The sequence below is a fragment of the Nothobranchius furzeri genome, chromosome 9 (genome assembly GCF_043380555.1).
Source record: "Nothobranchius furzeri strain GRZ-AD chromosome 9, NfurGRZ-RIMD1, whole genome shotgun sequence".
In the NCBI taxonomy this organism is placed as follows: Eukaryota; Metazoa; Chordata; class Actinopteri; order Cyprinodontiformes; family Nothobranchiidae; genus Nothobranchius; species Nothobranchius furzeri.
The window spans coordinates 40,716,534-40,735,304 of NC_091749.1; the positions used below are offsets into that span (position 1 = coordinate 40,716,534).

The 18,771-nt window shown below is 42.4% G+C and overlaps 1 protein-coding gene across 1 annotated transcript; it reads right to left on the bottom strand.

Annotated features, from left to right (window-relative positions):
- Positions 1–14,592: 14,592 nt before the first annotated feature.
- mnx2b (motor neuron and pancreas homeobox 2b) lies at positions 14,593–18,771 on the bottom strand. Its single transcript, XM_054732371.2, has 3 exons — positions 18,034–18,771; positions 16,714–16,874; positions 14,593–16,140 (listed from the first exon to the last, which is right to left on the bottom strand). Exons 1-3 carry the CDS (start codon positions 18,455–18,457, stop codon positions 15,724–15,726), a joined length of 1,002 nt encoding a protein of 333 aa, XP_054588346.2. The 5' UTR covers positions 18,458–18,771; the 3' UTR covers positions 14,593–15,723.

Genomic DNA, 18,771 nt, shown 5'->3' on the forward strand with positions numbered 1-18,771 from the left:
ATCACGAGCGCACCCAGAAGAGCCTGAAAATGCGCATTCTATACTCTAAATGCGGCAGTGAAGAGCTTTATTCACCATTTGTTTCAATTTGCCTTTTTGTGTGCACTAACATCGTTCATCTGATAAAAGTCAGAAGGCTTTTTGTGCAAGTTTAAATTACAAATTGTTCATTTCAAAAGTGTGTGTGTGTTTATTAGACTATTTGTAATTGCTACAAACCCCATCCTGTTCTCAAACAGAATGCATTTACGTGTAAAAATAAATTCAGAGAATCTGCACAAAAGTCAATTTGAGAAATTAGACCCTGTCTGGCTGTGAAGCAAACAGAATTAACCTCTGAATGCTGGTGACAAGCCTTACAGATTTACTCTCAGATGGAGCATCAAAACTTCTGCTTTTAATGCCACTCGTGATACTTAAACCTTTAGTTTACTTAGACAGTAAACCTTACTGCAGTAGTTAAAACAAAGTTGAAACAAAACAAACAAAAAAAAAACTGAACAGACATTGCTGCATATCAATCATTGATATCTAGACACTCCTGTCTGTCTGCCCACATACTTTCAACAACATCACAGCAAATGTCAGCTCTATCGATGCATTGGGGAAAGTATCTTCTGGAGTGTCGAATCCACCCTCTGCAGGACTCTGCTGTGATGTCATCACAAGCTGCATCCATAGCTGATAACAGGGTCATTTCGGCAAGTGGATGCCTGTCATATATCTTCCACCTCCAAGAAGAGAAAAACTCCTCAATTGGATTTAGGAATGGAGTGTAAGGAGGAAGAAACTCCATAAGCATCCTGTCGTGTGCTGCAAACCGCTGCCTGACTACAGCAGAGTGATGGAAGCTAACATTATCCCAAACCACTAGATTGTCCGATTGTCACCAGGATCATCCCTTTCATTTTGTGGGATTAGGTCCCTATAGAGAGCGTCCAGAAAAGCCAACAGGTGTTGTGTATTGTATGCACCAATACGAGGAATATGGGTGTGAATGCCATTTTCTGAGATTGCTGCACACATTGTAATATTTCCTCCTCGTTGGCCTGGGACATCAGTGGTGGCTCTTTCTCTAATGAATATTTCCTCCTCGTTGGCCTGGGACATCAGTGGTGGCTCTTTCTCTAATGTGATTTCGTCCACGCCGTCTGCCTTTTGCGAGACTGAATCCCGCTTCGTAAAGATATACAAACGTGTGCAGGGGTTCCCTGGCCTCCAATTCCCGGATACTGTATGCTATACAAAGGATGAGAATAAAAAGTCTGTAATGGTGCATTTGACACAACAGATTGTACAGTTTGAATTGTAAATAGGATTACAGTAACATGCACAACAGATTGTACAGTTTGAATTGTAAATAGGATTACAGTAACATGTGTAAATGTAAGTGCAGTACATGGCCCAAACTTTTACAGTAAACAGAGGTACATATGCAAACATGTTTTACCTGTACATACTCCTTCACTCGATCACTGTTCCGTTCAAATGGTGCTTTGTACAATTGCTTCATGGGCATTTCATTCCGTCTGAGGACTCTGTCTATGGTGGACATTGATATTGACTGAATATTTCCGAAGATGGTGTCATCTTCTACAACAGTTCTTTGTATTTCTCTCAGTCTCAAAGCGTTGTTTGCAGCCACAATTGCACAAATTCTTTCCTCTTGCTGCGGAGTCAAAAGTGGACCTTTTCCACCTCTTCTAGGTTGTCTGGCAGTCCTTTTGGAGATGCAGATGAAAAAACACAAACATAAATAAGCGCAAACATGCTTACAGTAATTGATGCAGGACAATCATTCAAAACTCCATTCTTTACAGCATTACTGTATTGTACCACAGCACACTATGCCACACCAGGGCCAAGTCTGCGCTTCAGTTACAGTACGTCTATACAGGGAGTGCAGAATTATTAGGCAAGTTGTATTTTTGAGGAATTTTATTATTGAACAACCATGTTCTCAATGAACCCAAAAAAACCTCATTAATATCAAAGCTGAAGGTTTTTGGAAGTAGTTTTTAGTTTTAGCTATTTTAGGGGGATATCTGTGTGTGCAGGTGACTATTACTGTGCATAATTATTAGGCAACTTAACAAAAAACAAATATATTCCCATTTCAATTTATTTTTACCAGTGAAACCATTAGAACATCTCCACATTCCCAAATATACATTTCTGGCATTCAAAAAACAACACAAAAACAAATCAGCGACCAATATAGCCACCTTTCTTTGCAAGGACACTCAAAAGCCTGCCATCCATGGATTCTGTCAGTGTTTTGATCTGTTCACCATCAACATTGCGTGCAGCAGCAACCACAGCCTCCCAGACACTGTTCAGAGAGGTGTGCTGTTTTCCCTCCTTGTAAATCTCACATTTGATGATGGACCACAGGTTCTCAATGGGGTTCAGATCAGGTGAACAAGTAGGCCATGTCATTAGTTTTTCTTCTTTTATACCCTTTCTTGCCAGCCACGCTGTGGAGTACTTGGACGCGTGTGATGGAGCATTGTTCTGCATGAAAATCATGTTTTTCTTGAAGGATGCAGACTTCTTCCTGTACCACTGCTTGAAGAAGGTGTCTTCCAGAAACTGGCAGTAGGACTGGGAGGGGAGCTTGACTCCATCCTCAACCCGAAAAGGCCCCACAAGCTCATCTTTGATGATACCAGCCCAAACCAGTACTCCACCTCCACCTTGCTGGCGTCTGAGTCGGACTGGAGCTCTCTGCCCTTTACCAGTCCAGCCACGGGCCCATCCATCTGGCCCATCAAGACTCACTCTCATTTCATCAGTCCATAAAACCTTAGAAAAATCAGTCTTGAGATATTTGTTGGCCCAGTCTTGACGTTTCAGCTTGTGAGTCTTGTTCAGTGGTGGTCGTCTTTCAGTCTTTCTTACCTTGGCCATGTCTCTGAGTATTGCACACCTTGTGCTTTTGGGCACTCCAGTGATGTTGCAGCTCTGAAATATGGCCAAACTGGTGGCAAGTGGCATCTTGGCAGCTGCACTCTTGACTTTTCTCAGTTCATGAGCAGTTATTTTGCGCCTTGGTTTTGCCACACGCTACTTGCGACCCTGTTGACTATTTTGAATGAAATGCTTGATTGTTCGATGATCACGCTTCAGAAGCTTTGCAGTTTTAAGACTGCTGCATCCCTCTGCAAGACATCTCACTATTTTTGACCATTCTGAGCCTGTCAAGTCCTTCTTTTGACCCATTTTGCCAAAGGAAAGGAAGATGCCTAATAATTATGCACACCTGATATAGGGTGTTGATGTCATTAGACCACACCCCTTATCATTACAGAGATGCTTATCACCTAATATGCTTAATTGGTAGTAGGCTTTCGAGCCTATGCAGCTTGGAGTAAGACAACATGCATGAAGAGGATGATGTGGATAAAATACTCATTTGCCTAATAATTCTGCACTCCCTGTATGTAAAGATCTATAAGGTCATGTCCTAATGCAAGTCTCCTGTATGACTATGAAAGTGCAGAGCAAATTAGTTTGTGCTGAATATCTACATTACAGTATGCTCACCTGTTTTCCCGATGAAATGTCTGAATACAGTTTTTTCTCAGTTGCTTTGGTGCATTTCTCACAACAGAATTGATCTCTGCACCACTACTGAGGCTCTTCTCAAAACAATTAGCGCAAACTGCAAAACATGGTGGATAACTTGCAAAAGTGAGTCACTTCATCAAAAAGAAATGTCAGTTGTTCAAAAGCAAGTCAGTTGCTCAAAATAAGTAGTCAATGCTTCAAAAGCAAGTCACTTAATCAAAACAGATAATATATTCATCAAATATATTCATCAAAAGCAAGTACTTATATCAATCAAAGTGTCAGGGCTGTCACAATTACAAGTCATTACACCAGCACCTTTGGTCACAAAATCAAATGGTTTGAACATGTTCTCCTTGTGACGGATTTCTTTGTAGGTGCTTCCCAATGACATGTCAAGTCGGGACAGCATGCACGGCATAATGAAAACCATAAATTGTAAAGGAAAATCAAGACACTTCATCTGCCTGACTACAGCAGAGTGATGGAAGCTAACATGATCCCAAACCACTACATACATTGTCCGGTTGTCACCAGGACACACACCAATTTTCATTAGTGTGAGATAAGGTTCACCTGAGAAAAGTAATTTATGGAGATTTCCATGGCAACTCCTGAAAAATAGGGTTTTCAAAATGGGTGTACAAATTGTTTGACAACATGTTCAACAATTTTGAGTGCAATGACACAAGCAATGAAATGAAGACTATTAGTTGTAAGGACAATGACTATTCAGCCGGTACAAGTATAAATAATTGTGACATTCATGATAAAAGCAAGGAGATAGTGATGAATAGCAAGTCAAAAGTGACCATTCTTTAGACATTTGTACTTACTCAACTGCTTCATGTCCAAAGGCAAATGCCTTTGGACAGTCCAGGTTGAACTAACTGTTGTGCAAAGTTTAATTCTGTTGTGAGAAATGCACCAAAGCCACTGAGAAAAGCTGTAAACAGAACACAGATACAAAATGTGCACCCCAACAAATAAGACAACTGACACCCACATCTGTCAGCCAGAACCGGCCCGCCAGCAGTAAGATTTCACCCAGCAAATTATTTTGTATTTTCACTTTTTCTTAACTTTTGTTTTCTTATTTATTGACTTTGCTTTATTAATTATAAGCTCTTTGGAAATGCTTTCTGACAAAGTTAGGAAATAATCAAAAGATAGATTAGGTTAATAAATAAATAAGATAGATGGATAATGGATTGATCTTGTGAAGGAGATTTTTAACATTCATAAAACCAGATAAACAATGTATAGAAGGAGGTAGCAGCAGCAATGGAACAGCTGGTTCAAATTTTTTTATTTACATAAAAACAATTAACAGACTGAATCATGTACAAATGTAGGTTTTCTTTGCAACAGTTACAGATGACAGGTGATCCCACGTTGTCTCAATTTGGCACAGCGGCGATTCGAGCATCCGTAGGCTGCACAAAGTCAGGCATGTTGACCCTCAAACTTCACAATTATTAAAGGTGTATTTCAGCAAACATAAATCCAGAAATATCCTGTTTATCATGTTCCTGGGCAGAGGTGAGTCACACCATCTCCTCTCACCAGACTCTGAGCTAATTCTCCACAGGTGAGGAGCAGGGGGAGCGGCAGCTGCAGGAGATTTTCCAATCAGGGATGCGGGTTCAAAAGGAAGATGGAGACACATCACTTTGATGGATGATTGCACCAGTTTAGGTAGCACCAGCCACCCGACTCTGAACGTTGATCTTGTAAAGTCGTGTTTTTGACTTGCCTTTGACTGTTGGATTTATGACCTTGGATTGTATTTTGGAATTGGATTATCCCTTACACCTGTTTTTGTCTCGCTCAGGATTTCATCATCATCTACTCACCCTCGCTGTCTTCGTTTTCTGGAATATACTCATCACGTCCCATCCTCCTCCGCCGTTCCTGTTTGGCTTTCCTTCTGCTCCCTAACCTCTCCTGGACCTCTCACCCTCTGCCCAGAGTCCTTCCCGGCTTCCCCTCATCTCCTGATTAACCTGAGCACCTCAGAGACTCGAGCCGTATTGCTTATCCCCACAGGACTTCCCTGTGCGGTTTCAGTTACAGTTATTATAATAAAGACATTTTACTTTACTGCTCTGGACTGCGTGTGATGATTCTGCATGTCTTGGGTTAGGCACTTACCTCGAGTCTTGACACTGTTTTAATATATCCCAATATAAGTTTTGTGTAACAAACCAAGACGCTTAAAAATCACGGGCAGTTTAGCATTAATTTACTTAAAATAAAACAAGCAACACCTACTGAGGTAAATGGTCAGCTTTGTTTTGCTAAGCAGTGCACCTCGTCATCTCTAAGCCAAGTTAGAAAGATAAATACAAAAACATCCATAAACACAGCCATTTACACAACAATTGGGCTGTCGTAATAAAGTCGTTATTGGTTTTGTAGAACCGCATAAAATATCGATTGTGGTCTCAAACTGAATAACATGCAGATAGCCTAGGTGGGACACATGGTTCACAATTAAGTCACTTTCAAAAGCAAAAGCGTTACTTTCAACAAGTGCAAGTATGATGTCTCAAGCCCATGTGTTCTAAGGTTTGTAATAAGGCAAACCGCTTGTAAATCCGTTAATATTTCATCGAGTTAAGGATGTTTTTGTTTAAGCTGATCACTCACCTTTCAGCTGCTACCACTGAGAGCAGAGGGGTCTGTTGTCTGAGACGGCTGCCGCTTTTGCCATCTAGTGTTTGTATACATATCTATGGTGTGAGGGGCCACAGAGCTGCCCCCCAAAGATGCGTAGGAGATGGAAGGAGCTCCAAGTCTCAGAGATCCAGGAGCACCCCAGAGCGCAGGTACCCCAGGGAGACTGCAACCAGAAAATCCCCTGCCCCCTCAAGAGGCGCAGAGGATTGCCCCGGGGGGCCACAACCATCAGCTGGCAGAGTCCCGGGGGACATCAGCGGCAAGCCCACAGGCCCGCCCGCAGCATCCGACCCCCAAGCCGGCCAAGCCCGGAACCCAGCGACCCAGGACCCGGGGGCGACCAGCCCTGCCGGGGACCCAACAGAGCCCAGGGACCCAGATCCCACCAGGCAGCCACCGGTATTAATCAGGCAGACGCTAAAAATCTTAAACCCCCTGACCAGGGAGCCGCAAACACTCAGGCAGACCAAGGCACCACACTCCACACCAAGAGTGATGGGGGAGGGGAGGCGAAGATGTATAGCATCAAAAGAAGTCCCAGGAGAGGGGAGGAGTCAAAGGCCCCACCTGACCATATACAGTCATACATAAACACAGTCACACACTCCCTCCCTCATGCTCACACATGCACATACAACCCAAGACTTACAAAAATGCACGCCAGACACCCACTCATTCTCCCCATACACACCCTATTCACTCTGGTCCTGGTACTGCTGCACAAAGGGTACAACCATCACCGGTTCCCAGAGTTCGACCCTTTCTGCTGGGGTACTGATGAGTGGGCTCCCCCGCCCAACGCCGAACAAAGCAACTCACCACCCAGACCCCAGCCAGACAGCCAGATCCCCCTCCTAGCCTCCAGCCCCGGGAAGCCAAGCGACAACAGAGGTGTGCTAAGACCCCTAGTCTCCCTCCGCCTGCTCCAATTTAGTGTTGGTGCGTGTTGATGAGGTGTATTCGTGGCTGTGGTGAGCGGGCAGTGCAGGTCTCGCCTGACCTGCGTCAGCTGATGCCAACACACCATCCCTCTTCCCCCCACAGCCCTCTGTGTCTAAGTGCAGATTAAAATCGGAAGTGGGCACCGTCACTTGGGATGAGGATGAAAGATCCCCTTGCCCAATGCCGTTGTATGTGTTTACTCCCAAGGCCCTAAGTGTGTGTTTGCGTGGAATGTCATTGGTGGAAGTGCTTAATGTGCAAATAAAATTGTGGGGGCAGGCTGCCACAGGAATGCGGAAATGGGGTCCATACCCGCACTCCCTGACTTGTCCACCCCCCAAAGTCCTATCTGCATGTTTGTCTGATGATATGAGGGAGCGGGAGGAGAAAAATGTGTGGGGATGGGGAGGAATGGCTGGTTCGCCTAAGGGAGCCAGCTCCCCACTGGCCCCAATAGGCACCTCCACTGCCAAAATGCCATTCAGGGCATGGAGACCCCAGCCCATCTTGCCAGGGCCCAAAGCAGCAACACTGCAGAGCTCCACGGAGTCCGAGGGAGCCAACGCAGCCCCACCCCAGCAGAATATCTGCTCCCATCCCTGCATTTGCACAGCTTCCAGAATATATAAGACAAAGTACATTCAGATAAGCTTGGGTCCTCCCCCTCCTGGACATCCCCTCCCCCGTGATGGACAGCAGAGGAGCCAAGGTCTACCTGAGGTCCCTGAGCCCGGGCCAGGCTCTGCCGCATGTTCCCGCCTTCTTCCCGGCAGCATACATGTCAGGACCCGACCTCCAAGGCCCCGCCCAGATCCCTACACGGGGCCGGCCAACCCCACACCCCACACCCCGAGCCCCCACCCAGACCTACTTAGGGGCATTGCAGCCGCCAGGCAGTAACCCATGGCCACCGCCAAGACCCCCAAGGGGCCCCACTCACAACCACCAGTGGTCCACTCCCCGAGGCAACCCAAGCACCTCCAGAGGGGGGCAGCAGCTCCCCAGCCCCAGACGCCCCCAGTGAACCCACCCTCAGGGAACGTCCGGATACTACAAACTCAGACCCTCCACCCCCCACCCACATCATCCCGCAGGACAATATCAATGACCCCCCATCATCGCTATGTGATGGAATCGATCAAAGGAGCCCAGAGAGATTGACTTGAAGTGGAAGCAGAGGCTGCATCAAGTGCAATATGATCTAACAAAATATTTCTATACTGGTTAATGCAGAGAGTTTCTCTATTTTTCCAATTCAAGAGGATTGTTTTCTTAGCGATGCAGTTGGCAGTCAGAACCAAAGATGTTTCAATTGGGACATTGTCCAGGTTTCCCAGCAAACAAAGAGAGGGGGAAGTTGGGTCATGACATTTCAGAGACTTTGACAGGTCTTCACACACTCTACCCCAAAATTCCTGGACAGGTGGACCGGACCACAGTGCATGAATGTAATTGTCAGGAACGTTGTTTGTGCAGTGTGTACAGGTGTCAGACGACACAAACCCCATCTTGAACATCCGATGACCTGTATAGTGTACTCTGTGTAGAATTTTGTACTGAATTAATTGTAAATTGGAGTGTCTGATCATTTTAAAAGTTTTTAAACAAGTTTGGGACCAGAAGTTCTGGTCAAAGCTGTCTGATAGATCCACCTCCCATTTTTCAAAAGGGATTGCTATTCTATCGTCTATTTCTGACAGTGTCTTATAAACTTTAGACAGTAGTTTGGGGGGTTTGAGATTATAGAAGTCTAATACCCTTGGTGGTGTTTCTAATTGTATTTTATTGAGCTTAAATTTTTGTTTTACTACAGATTTAATTTGGTGGTATTCTAAAAAGCTATTCTTATCTATTCCAAATTGGGAGACTATTCTGTTAAATGGGATGAAGTCCAATCCTTCATATATGTGTTCCAGGTATAGGATTCCTTTACTTTTCCAGTCCGAAAGGTTCATCATTTTATTATTTTGCAAAATATCAGGATTGTTCCAGATAGGTGTGTGTCTGCATGGTACTAGTGAAAACTCTGTCATTTTAAGATACTCCCACCATGCTGTCAGCGAGGTGCTGATACTAATACCTTTGAAGCCTTCATGTTTTCTTATGCTTGAGCTAATAAATGGTAAGTCTGAAAGCTCTATCGTATTGCAAAGTGTCTGTTCTATATCTAACCAGGACTCACCTAGTGGGTTATCTTGCAACCATCTTGGTATATATTGCAGCCTGTTGGCTAAGAAATAATAATAAACGTTGGGTAGATCCAGTCCTCCTCTATCTTTGGTCTTCTGAAGTGTTTTTAAGCTAATTCGTGGAGGTTTATCCTGCCAAAGGAAGTTGGTAATTGAGGAGTCCAGAGATCTAAACCAGTCAGCTGGTGGTTTGTTTGGGATCACTGAAAATAATTAATTTATTCTGGGTAAGACCATCATTTTAATTGTAGCAACCCTCCCCATGAGTGATGTCGGTAAGGATTTCCATCTTGCAAGATCATCTTCCACTTTCTTTAAAAGTGGGATGTAGTTTAGTTTGGTTAGATCTGTCAACTTCGGAGAGATATTAATTCCCAGCTATGTGATATTCCCTGACTCCAATTGTGTATTAAGTAAATTGACAAAAAATAAATTAATTGGTAGAACTGTGGATTTTAACCAGTTTATTGAGTAATCTGAAACTCTTGAAAAAGAGTTTATCAGTTCTATTGAATGGGAGAGAGAGGATTGAGAATTCTGGAGAAAGAGTAAAACATCATCTGCATAAAGACTGATGTTTCTTATGTTCTATTTTCTTACACTTTATGCCTTTAGTATCTGATGTTTGCGTAATTGCTACTGCTAGTGGTTCGATAAATATAGCAAACAGTGAGGGGGAGAGTGGGCATCAGTTTGAGACGTACTTAGTGTCCAGTTAAATTGCTTATTCATTGTTTGTTTGTAATTACATTGTTAGAGTCTGGGATAACTTTTAAAACATCCTCGCTATGTGCTAGAGCAGTGGCTCCCAGACCCACAAAGATCAGCTGTCAAAACAAGCAACCTCAGATGTCTGATATCAGGCTCATATTCCCTTATATCTATTTATAACCACTCGGTTGAGTTTTGTAGCTTGAAATATAGTGTCTGTAACAGTTTTTTAATTTTATTTTGACAACCATAACTTTGGGAATCACAGGACCTAAGAGGAGCTGCTTTGAAGGTGGAGGGTGGACACATCATTTGAACTGATTCAGAATTTTCTTCTTTCTCGTTTTGTTGTAAATTCATTAGAATTTAATTAGAATTGTGAAATTATTTTATTCTATTATTCTACTAAGAGCATTTCACCTCACCTTAATAAATTTTCACAGCTGGACTGTGACAGAATTATCACTTACACAGCATATACGAACACTTACGGAATTATGAAGAAAATCAACTTGATTTAACAACAAAAATAAAAATAACCAAATATTTATTTACTCTTTCTATGAATCAGGTGTGGTGTTTTCTTTGATTTAGCCACTAGGTGGCAACATAAACTTTATCTTCAAATATTTGGGTTCAGTAAACGTGGAAGCCAATTCATGCCACTCTTATTAAAACAATCGTGTATCTCATAACTATAAGATACACGATTTTTTTTTATCAGAGGGGTTCAATCAATGTTGCTAAGTATAAATATCACCCCCAAAAGCTGTAGTTTTATTAATACATAACAGAAATAAACAAAGTCATTCCACATTTAAGAAGCTTAAATTTTACATGTAACTGTTTCAAATCTGAAACTGCTGAGTCAGGTTTAGTAAGTAAGTAAATTTTATTTATATAGCACCTATCACAGTCATAGAATCGCAAAGTGCTTCACATAGATCAAAACAAAATAAAACAGTCATACATTCATAATGATCTCAATGCATAAATAGATTAACATCAGAAAATATAAAGTCTTAAAATTCTAAAATTTCATAAACAGATGAAAGATTACAAATTTGCATTAAAAATAAGAAAATAAAAGATTTAGGTAAAAGCAGCTTTAAATAAAAGGGCCTTTAGCTGTTATTTAAAAGTGTCCAGACTGCCAATGCTGCCTAAGGATAAAGGAAGATCATTCCAAAGTCAAGGTGCAACAGTCTGGAAGGAGCGATCGCCTCGACTTTTATATCTGGTCTTTGGAACTCCTAGAAGGTTCTGGTGTGCGGACCTGAGGGCTCGGGTTGGAGCACAAGGCTTTAACAGTTCAGTAATCTAGGGAGGAGCTTGACCATGTCGGATTAAAAGTTAGTACCTGGAAAGGGGCAGTTAAGCAGGCCTGTTGTTGAACTGATGTGCTCTTCTTCATTGATATTGGTTTGGATATTCTGCATACCAAAACCACATGATGTGTAAACCACATGCAATGCTTCTATAAATAGAAAAAATGAATAAATAAAAAAACAGTGGGAATAAACGATTCAAATTAAAATAGGCAAAGCACCTAAAGAGTTTGTTTTTTGACGCTGGTTAAATGTTTCTTCAGATCTGCATGAATTGAAGGTTACCCTGACATTAAGATTGGTACTACTCTCACTATAATTGGTGAAACACCTGTAACACACCTTTCCTGCAACAATAAATGACTCTCGTGAATACATTCACCCTGAACACGCCTTTTCATTAAAGTTTACTGGCAAAAACGCTGCGTTTTTCATGCTTCAGAGCAGCATTTGAAGCGGGACAGATGTGAATTTATTGGGCCCTGCCACTCACAGCCGCACTTGTCCATTAGTTAAGTGACAGGACAGAGCCCAGAGAAAGCTGCAGCAATACGTGTGATTATGTTAAAAGATCACACAATCTGTTCATATTTACGTAATGAGCTCGACATTTTTCTGATTGATTAAACTACAGGGTGTAAATATTTTAAGGGGCCCCTGATTTATGCTCCAACAAAGCAAAAAGAGGCCAATTTATTTGTGTAACTATGAAAATGGGGATTTCTGGTAACCGCTCAGACATCTCAGGGGTGACTTGAGTGATTCAATAGACAGTGAAACGTTTTTATGGCAAGACACGGGCTCACTATGCATTATTGGCTGAAAAAATGAAAGAAAAAGGGAGCCGTCAGCACTTTTGTCAGCCGGCTGTTGAGAAATCTGACAGCATTATCAGCAGTAATTTACAGAGAGAATTTTAATCAACATGACTGCTGTATTCAGATTAAATTAGAGGAGTAACAGAATCAATGACCTCCATATATTGCTCCGCTGCCTGATCAATTAGCTGTGAGTTTTGTTCCATGTCAGAGAGGCCTTTCATCATGCGGATGACAAGTCACACAACTAAACGAGGTCCTGTTGATTCATATGATTTTTCATCAGCCAAATTAAAAAGTGTCATTTAACAAAGGTTCAGTCTGCAAGCCGGCATTGTAGTCGCTCGTTTTAAATCCAAAACTGTGTATATGGGTTATTTAAGCCACGGCTGCAAAGTCAAAGTTGGTCCAGAATTTTTAAACTTTTATTTTCTTCTTTTCTCTCCTCATTTTCCTCTTCCTGTGACTCACATGTCCTAGCTGCAGGTCTTTATTTGACCCCTTTGCTCCTGTCTGAGGAGATTGGAAGTAAAGAGTCAAACATCTTTTACGTGTTCAGATGAGGAATGCTAGCACCCAAAAGCTGATCTAGATGTTACCCATAACTTCATCAAAAGATGAAAATAGTTAGTGTTGTTTTTTTTTATTCTTTGTAAAATCCAAATCCAAAATAATGTTTGTGAGATTAGAAAAATAGAGGTGCTAATCATGCTAAAATGGTAAGTAAAGTAGAGACAACAACGTTCAGGACTGGTTCTGTTGCAGTTTTTGCTGTTGTGCTTTTTGCATTTTGTTGAACCTTCTAGGCCACCATAACTGTATTTTAACCATAACCATATTTTATTAATTAACTGAAAAGGAACAGCAGGGTGTGTTCCAAATACAGGGGGATCACACTCCTGAGCCTTAAGGTCTATTCAGGGGTTCTGGAGAGGAGGGTCCGTCGGATTGTTGAACCTCAGATTCAGGAGGAGCAATGTTGTTTTTGTCCTGGCCGTGGAACACTGGACCAGCTCTATACCCTTAGGGGGATCCTGGAGGCTGCGTGGGAATTTGCCCAACCAGTCTACATGTGTTTTATGGATTTGGAGAAGGCGTTTGACCGCGTCCCTCAGGGAGCCCTGTGGGGGGTACTCCGGGAGTATGGTGTACCAGGCCCTCTGATACGGGCTGTTAGGTCCCTGTATGACCGGTATCAGAGCTTGGTCTGCATTGCCGGCAGTAAGTCGGGCTCGTTCCCAGTGAGAGTTGGACTCCACCAAGGCTGCCCTTCGTCACCGATTCTGTTCATAACCTTTATGGACAGGATTTCTAGGTGCAGCCAAGGTGTGGAGGGCATCCGTTTTGGTGGCCTGAGGATCAGGTCTCTGCTTTTTGCAGATGATGTGGTCCTGTTGGCTTCATCAGAACATGATCTTCAGCTTTTGCTGGAGCGGTTCGCAGCTGAGTGTGAAGCAGCTGGGATGAGAATCAGCTCCTCTAAATCTGAGACCATGGTCTTGATTCGGAAAAGGGTAGAATGCCTTCTCCGGGTCAGGAATGAGGTCCTGCCCCAAGTGGAGGAGTTTATCTCGGGGTCTTGTTCACGAGTGAGGGAAAACTGGAGCGTGAGATCGATAGGCGGATTGGTGCTGCATCTGCAGTGATGCTGGCGTTGTACCGGTCTGTCGTGGTGAAGAGAGAGCTGAGTCTGAACGCGAAGCTCTCGATTTACCGGTCGATCTACGTTCCTACCCTCACCTATGGTCATGAGCTTTGGGTAGTGACCGAAAGAACGAGATCGCGGATACCAGCGGCCGAATGATGATGATGGAAATTAAACCTTAAATAGTCAAATTGGCAGAAAAATAAAGTTCTAATACTTATAGATAATTTATCAAAAGGTCAACTAAGCAGTGGCAGCCTGCAGAAAATTGCTGACCAGTGTTCTTTAATGATTCATATTAATGTTCACACAACTATAAATTCACATTATTCAATCAGAAATAACCCAATAAAAATATACAGTTAAAGAGTAAATAATATGAATAAAAAATGTCTTTCCTGCTCACCATTTTCAAAACTTTATCTTCATGGTTTTTCTGGTGAAAACAGCAAAAGGTGAATTAAAGTATTTTAAAATTCCACAATATATTTTAAAATAACATTCCAAATTACTGTTTGAAATGTCTTAAAATTTGTGTTCTATGAAAATTATCTGGGGGCTCCACTGCAGTTAAGAGTAAGAAAATATCACACACACACACACACACACACACACACACACACACACACACACACACACACACACACACACACACACACACACACACACACACACACACACACACACACACACACACACACACACACAGAATCCTGTTAAAACGCTCAGCTGCTGCTGCCCTGCGCGTCTCGTCACCATCAGGATTTTGATTGCTTGACTTCCTGTTCATTAGCTTAATTATCTGGCTATCAGTACCCCCCCCCCTCAGTGATTAATATCTGAGAGCTTTGGTTGTAAATTAAAATTGTGAAATGAAAAATGCATTGGTTTGCTTTACAACATCAGGAAGCAGCTCAAAGGGGGCGTAAAACCGACGTTATTAATAAATCCACAGACAAGTCTTTTATTGAGATTCCAACAACCACATGGCCACATTTCTTCTTCTTATCAGGACACAAAAAGCTGATGAGCAGATGTTTCCTCCTGGAGCCCAAAAGATACTGGACTCCACCTCCATGTGGGCCCTGTGGCTGTGCAGGTCAAGGAAGGGACTCCTCTTTAGTCTGCTTCACTTTAGGGACAAGCCTATGTGTTCTCGTTCATGTGTTCACTGTTCATTCATTCAGTGACATGAAAAATCATGATGGTTTTCATGTAAGAAGCATATTAAAAATTAGTGTGGTTATAATTTGTTGCTTTTACATTTTTTATTTCACAGCTGAACCACAAATAAGTTTCAGATAAATACATGAATAACATTTTTTTCAGTCATTCAAATAAATTAAGTCCATCACTTGCCATATAAACCACAGGAACAAATTCCTAAACTTTATGAAGGACACAAAAACAAGTATATTTACAAGCGATGCACCAAATTAAAGGCAACACGCTACAGATTTTCTACCAGAAACCATCAGATGTGTCAGCGCTCAGTCTCATGATGCTGCTGTCACTCGTCATCATCACTTGTCTTAATTCACGTTCTTTGCTTAAAGAACGTTTGAGAGCCGGAGCTCCGGCTGGCAGCAGATAGAACAAACACAACGTTGTTGAAAAAAGCCGATATTCATGACAACAGTCTCGTTTCGTTGCTGCATGCTGAGTTTAAACGTGGGTTATTGTCCAGTGTGTGTTTTTATCAGTGGTTTCATCAGAAAAGTTCCTGACCTTTTTCTCCCAGACAAATGTTCAGATTTGGAAATCATCTTTTCAAGTAAACACGTGTTTGACCACATTTGTGGAGTGAAGCTTCTGGCACGTGTAACCAGGATATCGTTTCACAGACTTGCACCGATCTTCCTCTCTCCTCCTCCCAGTTGAACCCCCTCCAGCTCGTCATCGGAGAACGGGCTGTGGGAGTCGTAGCCCAGCTTACTGCTGTGCTGCAAGAAGTCTGTGGACCGAGGCATTTTGATCCTGTTACTCATAGAAAGAGAAAACCCATGTTGGGGTTCCTCCTCTTCTTCCTCCATCTCTTCTTCCTCATCCTCTACCTCCTCTCCATCCTCCAAGGCAAAATCTGCCCCTCTGCTGTCTGGATTCACACCTCGTCTACCGTCATCGGATTTGTCGGAGGCTGTCTTCCCTCCGCTGCGTAGCCGCTCTTTTTCAGCCTGGTTGGAGGTGGAAGCCTGCTCCTTGGCCTTCCGGCTGCGCTTCCACTTCATCCTCCGATTCTGAAACCAGATCTTCACCTGCAAACAGAAGGCACAACACAAATGTGTTCAATGTAGAGCCATGAGATTTATTTTCCATTGCAATGACATTTGCATCCCCAGTTGACTCGAATCTTCCCGAGGTAATAGTTTGCATCTTATGTTGAAAGAAAATCTAATCTGATGTATTATTCTCTTTGGCAGAAACATAGAGAAAATAATTTTAATTGGTGAATCTTATGAAAAAGAGCACAAACCTAAAGTCTTGATTATTTTAGAGGCCTGATATTTGTTGCTGTCTATGAATGAAAATGTCAACGATATCAGAATTATTTAGAAGTACCAACAAAATGAGGCTCATCTTTGATAAACACACAAACATGTTTGATGTGTGTGAATATTTGACTACACGTTTTATCATTTATAACAGTCAAAAATGGATCAAAGAGCAAAACTTTGCTAGTCAAATAAAGGTAAGAAACTCCGACTTCTGGGACTTATTCACTTAATAAGGTTAACGTCTAACTAGATCACACATCAATGTCAGAAAAGAAGAGTTTTTAAGAAATCTCGTTTAGATCAACCTTTCACTGTGGAGCCTGCAGGAATTACCTGTGTTTCAGTCAGCATGAGGGAGGTGGCCACCTCGAAGCGTTTGGGCCGGGACAGGTATTTGTTGAGTTTGAACTGGTTCTCCAGCTCCAGCAGCTGCTGGCTGGTGAAAGCGGTGCGAGGCCTTCTGCATTTCCCCAACAGGCCGGACTGAGGGCCCGCTGCAAGAGGAAGAGCAAAAAAATAAAAATAATAAAAAGATCTGCTATTTCTCATTTCTTCGTAAAACCTCTAAACATATCTGGTGCAGTTTGTTTCATGCAAAGGGACTGCATACTTTGTTGAAGTTTTAATGAACTGCCAGCTGAAAACCACTTGGTTATAGACTAGCTGTGTTTATAAAACACCAAGGACACGAGAAGTTCACCGTGATGCTGTGGGTGGGAACAGAGACACATATGCCAGCACTCTCTGGCCATCATTAACTATAATAGCTTTACTCCAGTTTATTGTTGACGGAGGGACATGGCGCAGAGGCCATAAAAACACAGGCATGCCATTAACTTAATGAAAATTCAATGAAGGCTTTTGGGCTTTTATTGATGAACTACAGTACGTTTTAGGTGTTTGTTTATTGTTATTTCGTCACACAAAGACAATTTCCATCTTCTTGGCGTTTATGGATGTATAAATGAGTCAAAATTAAAATATGACACAGATAAGCAGTAAAACTGATGCTGTGAGGGACAATGACAGGAACTCCTTGAAGTAAATATTACACAAAGGAACTGAAAAGGTTTGTACTGCAATGGTAAAACCAAAGAGAAATACAAAAAGTAATAAAGGAAACAATTATTGGTGTTTTTTAATTAATTTTAAATGAGGAAAGAAGGAGTAGATGGGCTAATCTTAACTTTTGTGTCAGTCATTTGTTTATGGGGCTAAACTGGCAGTGCAAGTGTAGTCAATGTGTAAAGAAAATAATAACGAAGACAAGCTATTATTATTATATTATTATTAATAATAATAAATATTGTAATAGGGTAAAATCGTAAACATACTATATGAACAACTTAACAACAACAATAATAATAATAATAATAATAATAATAATAATTTAATGATAATAAAATATTGAAATATGGTAAAATCGTAAACATACGAACAACTTAATAACAACAACAACAACAATAATAATAATAATAATAATAATAATAATAATAATAATAATAATAATTAATAATCGTTTTTTTATCCTTATTTCCTTTGTCCTATAGCTGTTTTTGAAACTCTGCATTTTACAACACTTCATCATGTCCCAGTTTTCTTCCAGACTTTGGATGTTTAGTAAAATAATCTCAGCCGATATGATGTACTCACAGCTGTAATCCGGCATCCGCGGTATCATGATGCCGGCACGGATCCAGTGCTCCAGGGGCAGGGATCCCGTCATGGCAGCCGCCTTCAGGTGGTCTGGGTAGGTCTGCGTGAGCTGCGTGAAGCCGGTGTAGGCGAAAGCGGGATGCCCGCCCAGAGCCGTCAGAGGGTACGGAGCGGGGTACATACCGGGGATTGCACCCTGAGGCAGAGAGGCAAGTCCTGGATGGGGGAGATTTAGCACACTTGGTTTGGGGATTACTCCGGTGTGAAGTTGTGCGCTCCGCGGGGAGGGGGGATCCGCGCGGCGGCACGAAACCGGGCTGCCGGGGCTGTCGCTGCCCAGACCCGGTGAGAGCTCCCGGCCACCGCGGTTGGTCTCATCAGCAAGCAGAGCGTCAATTCTGAAGTTTTTCGATTTTTCCATGACAGCTTCGGTTAAAGAAGAATTTTGAATAAACACACACAGAAGGCGCACACCTGTTGCGTCAGCGCGCAAACTATCTTTGCCTTTTCATTAAAAACGCGCACTACTGGAGCATCGGTTAGGCGCAGACTCAATGCCACTCGCATTCCTCCATCGTTTTCCTCGGAGTGCACCTCGACAGTAACCGAGGTGTGTGTTTGTGTGTGTGTGTGTGTGTGTGTGTGTGTGTGTGTGTGTGTGTGTGTGTGTGTGTGTGTGTGTGTGTGTGTGTGTGTGTGTGTGTGTGTGTGTGTGTATGTGTGTGTGTGTGTGTG

Coding starts and splice junctions, on each gene's coding strand:
- mnx2b (XM_054732371.2), bottom strand. CDS start 18,457: ATGGAAAAATCGAAAAACTTCAGAATTGACGCTCTGCTTGCTGATGAG. Junction 16,875..18,033: donor GCGGATGCCGGATTACAGCT/GTGAGTACATCA, acceptor TTCCTCTTGCAG/CGGGCCCTCAGTCCGGCCTG. Junction 16,141..16,713: donor TCATGCTGACTGAAACACAG/GTAATTCCTGCA, acceptor TTCTGTTTGCAG/GTGAAGATCTGGTTTCAGAA.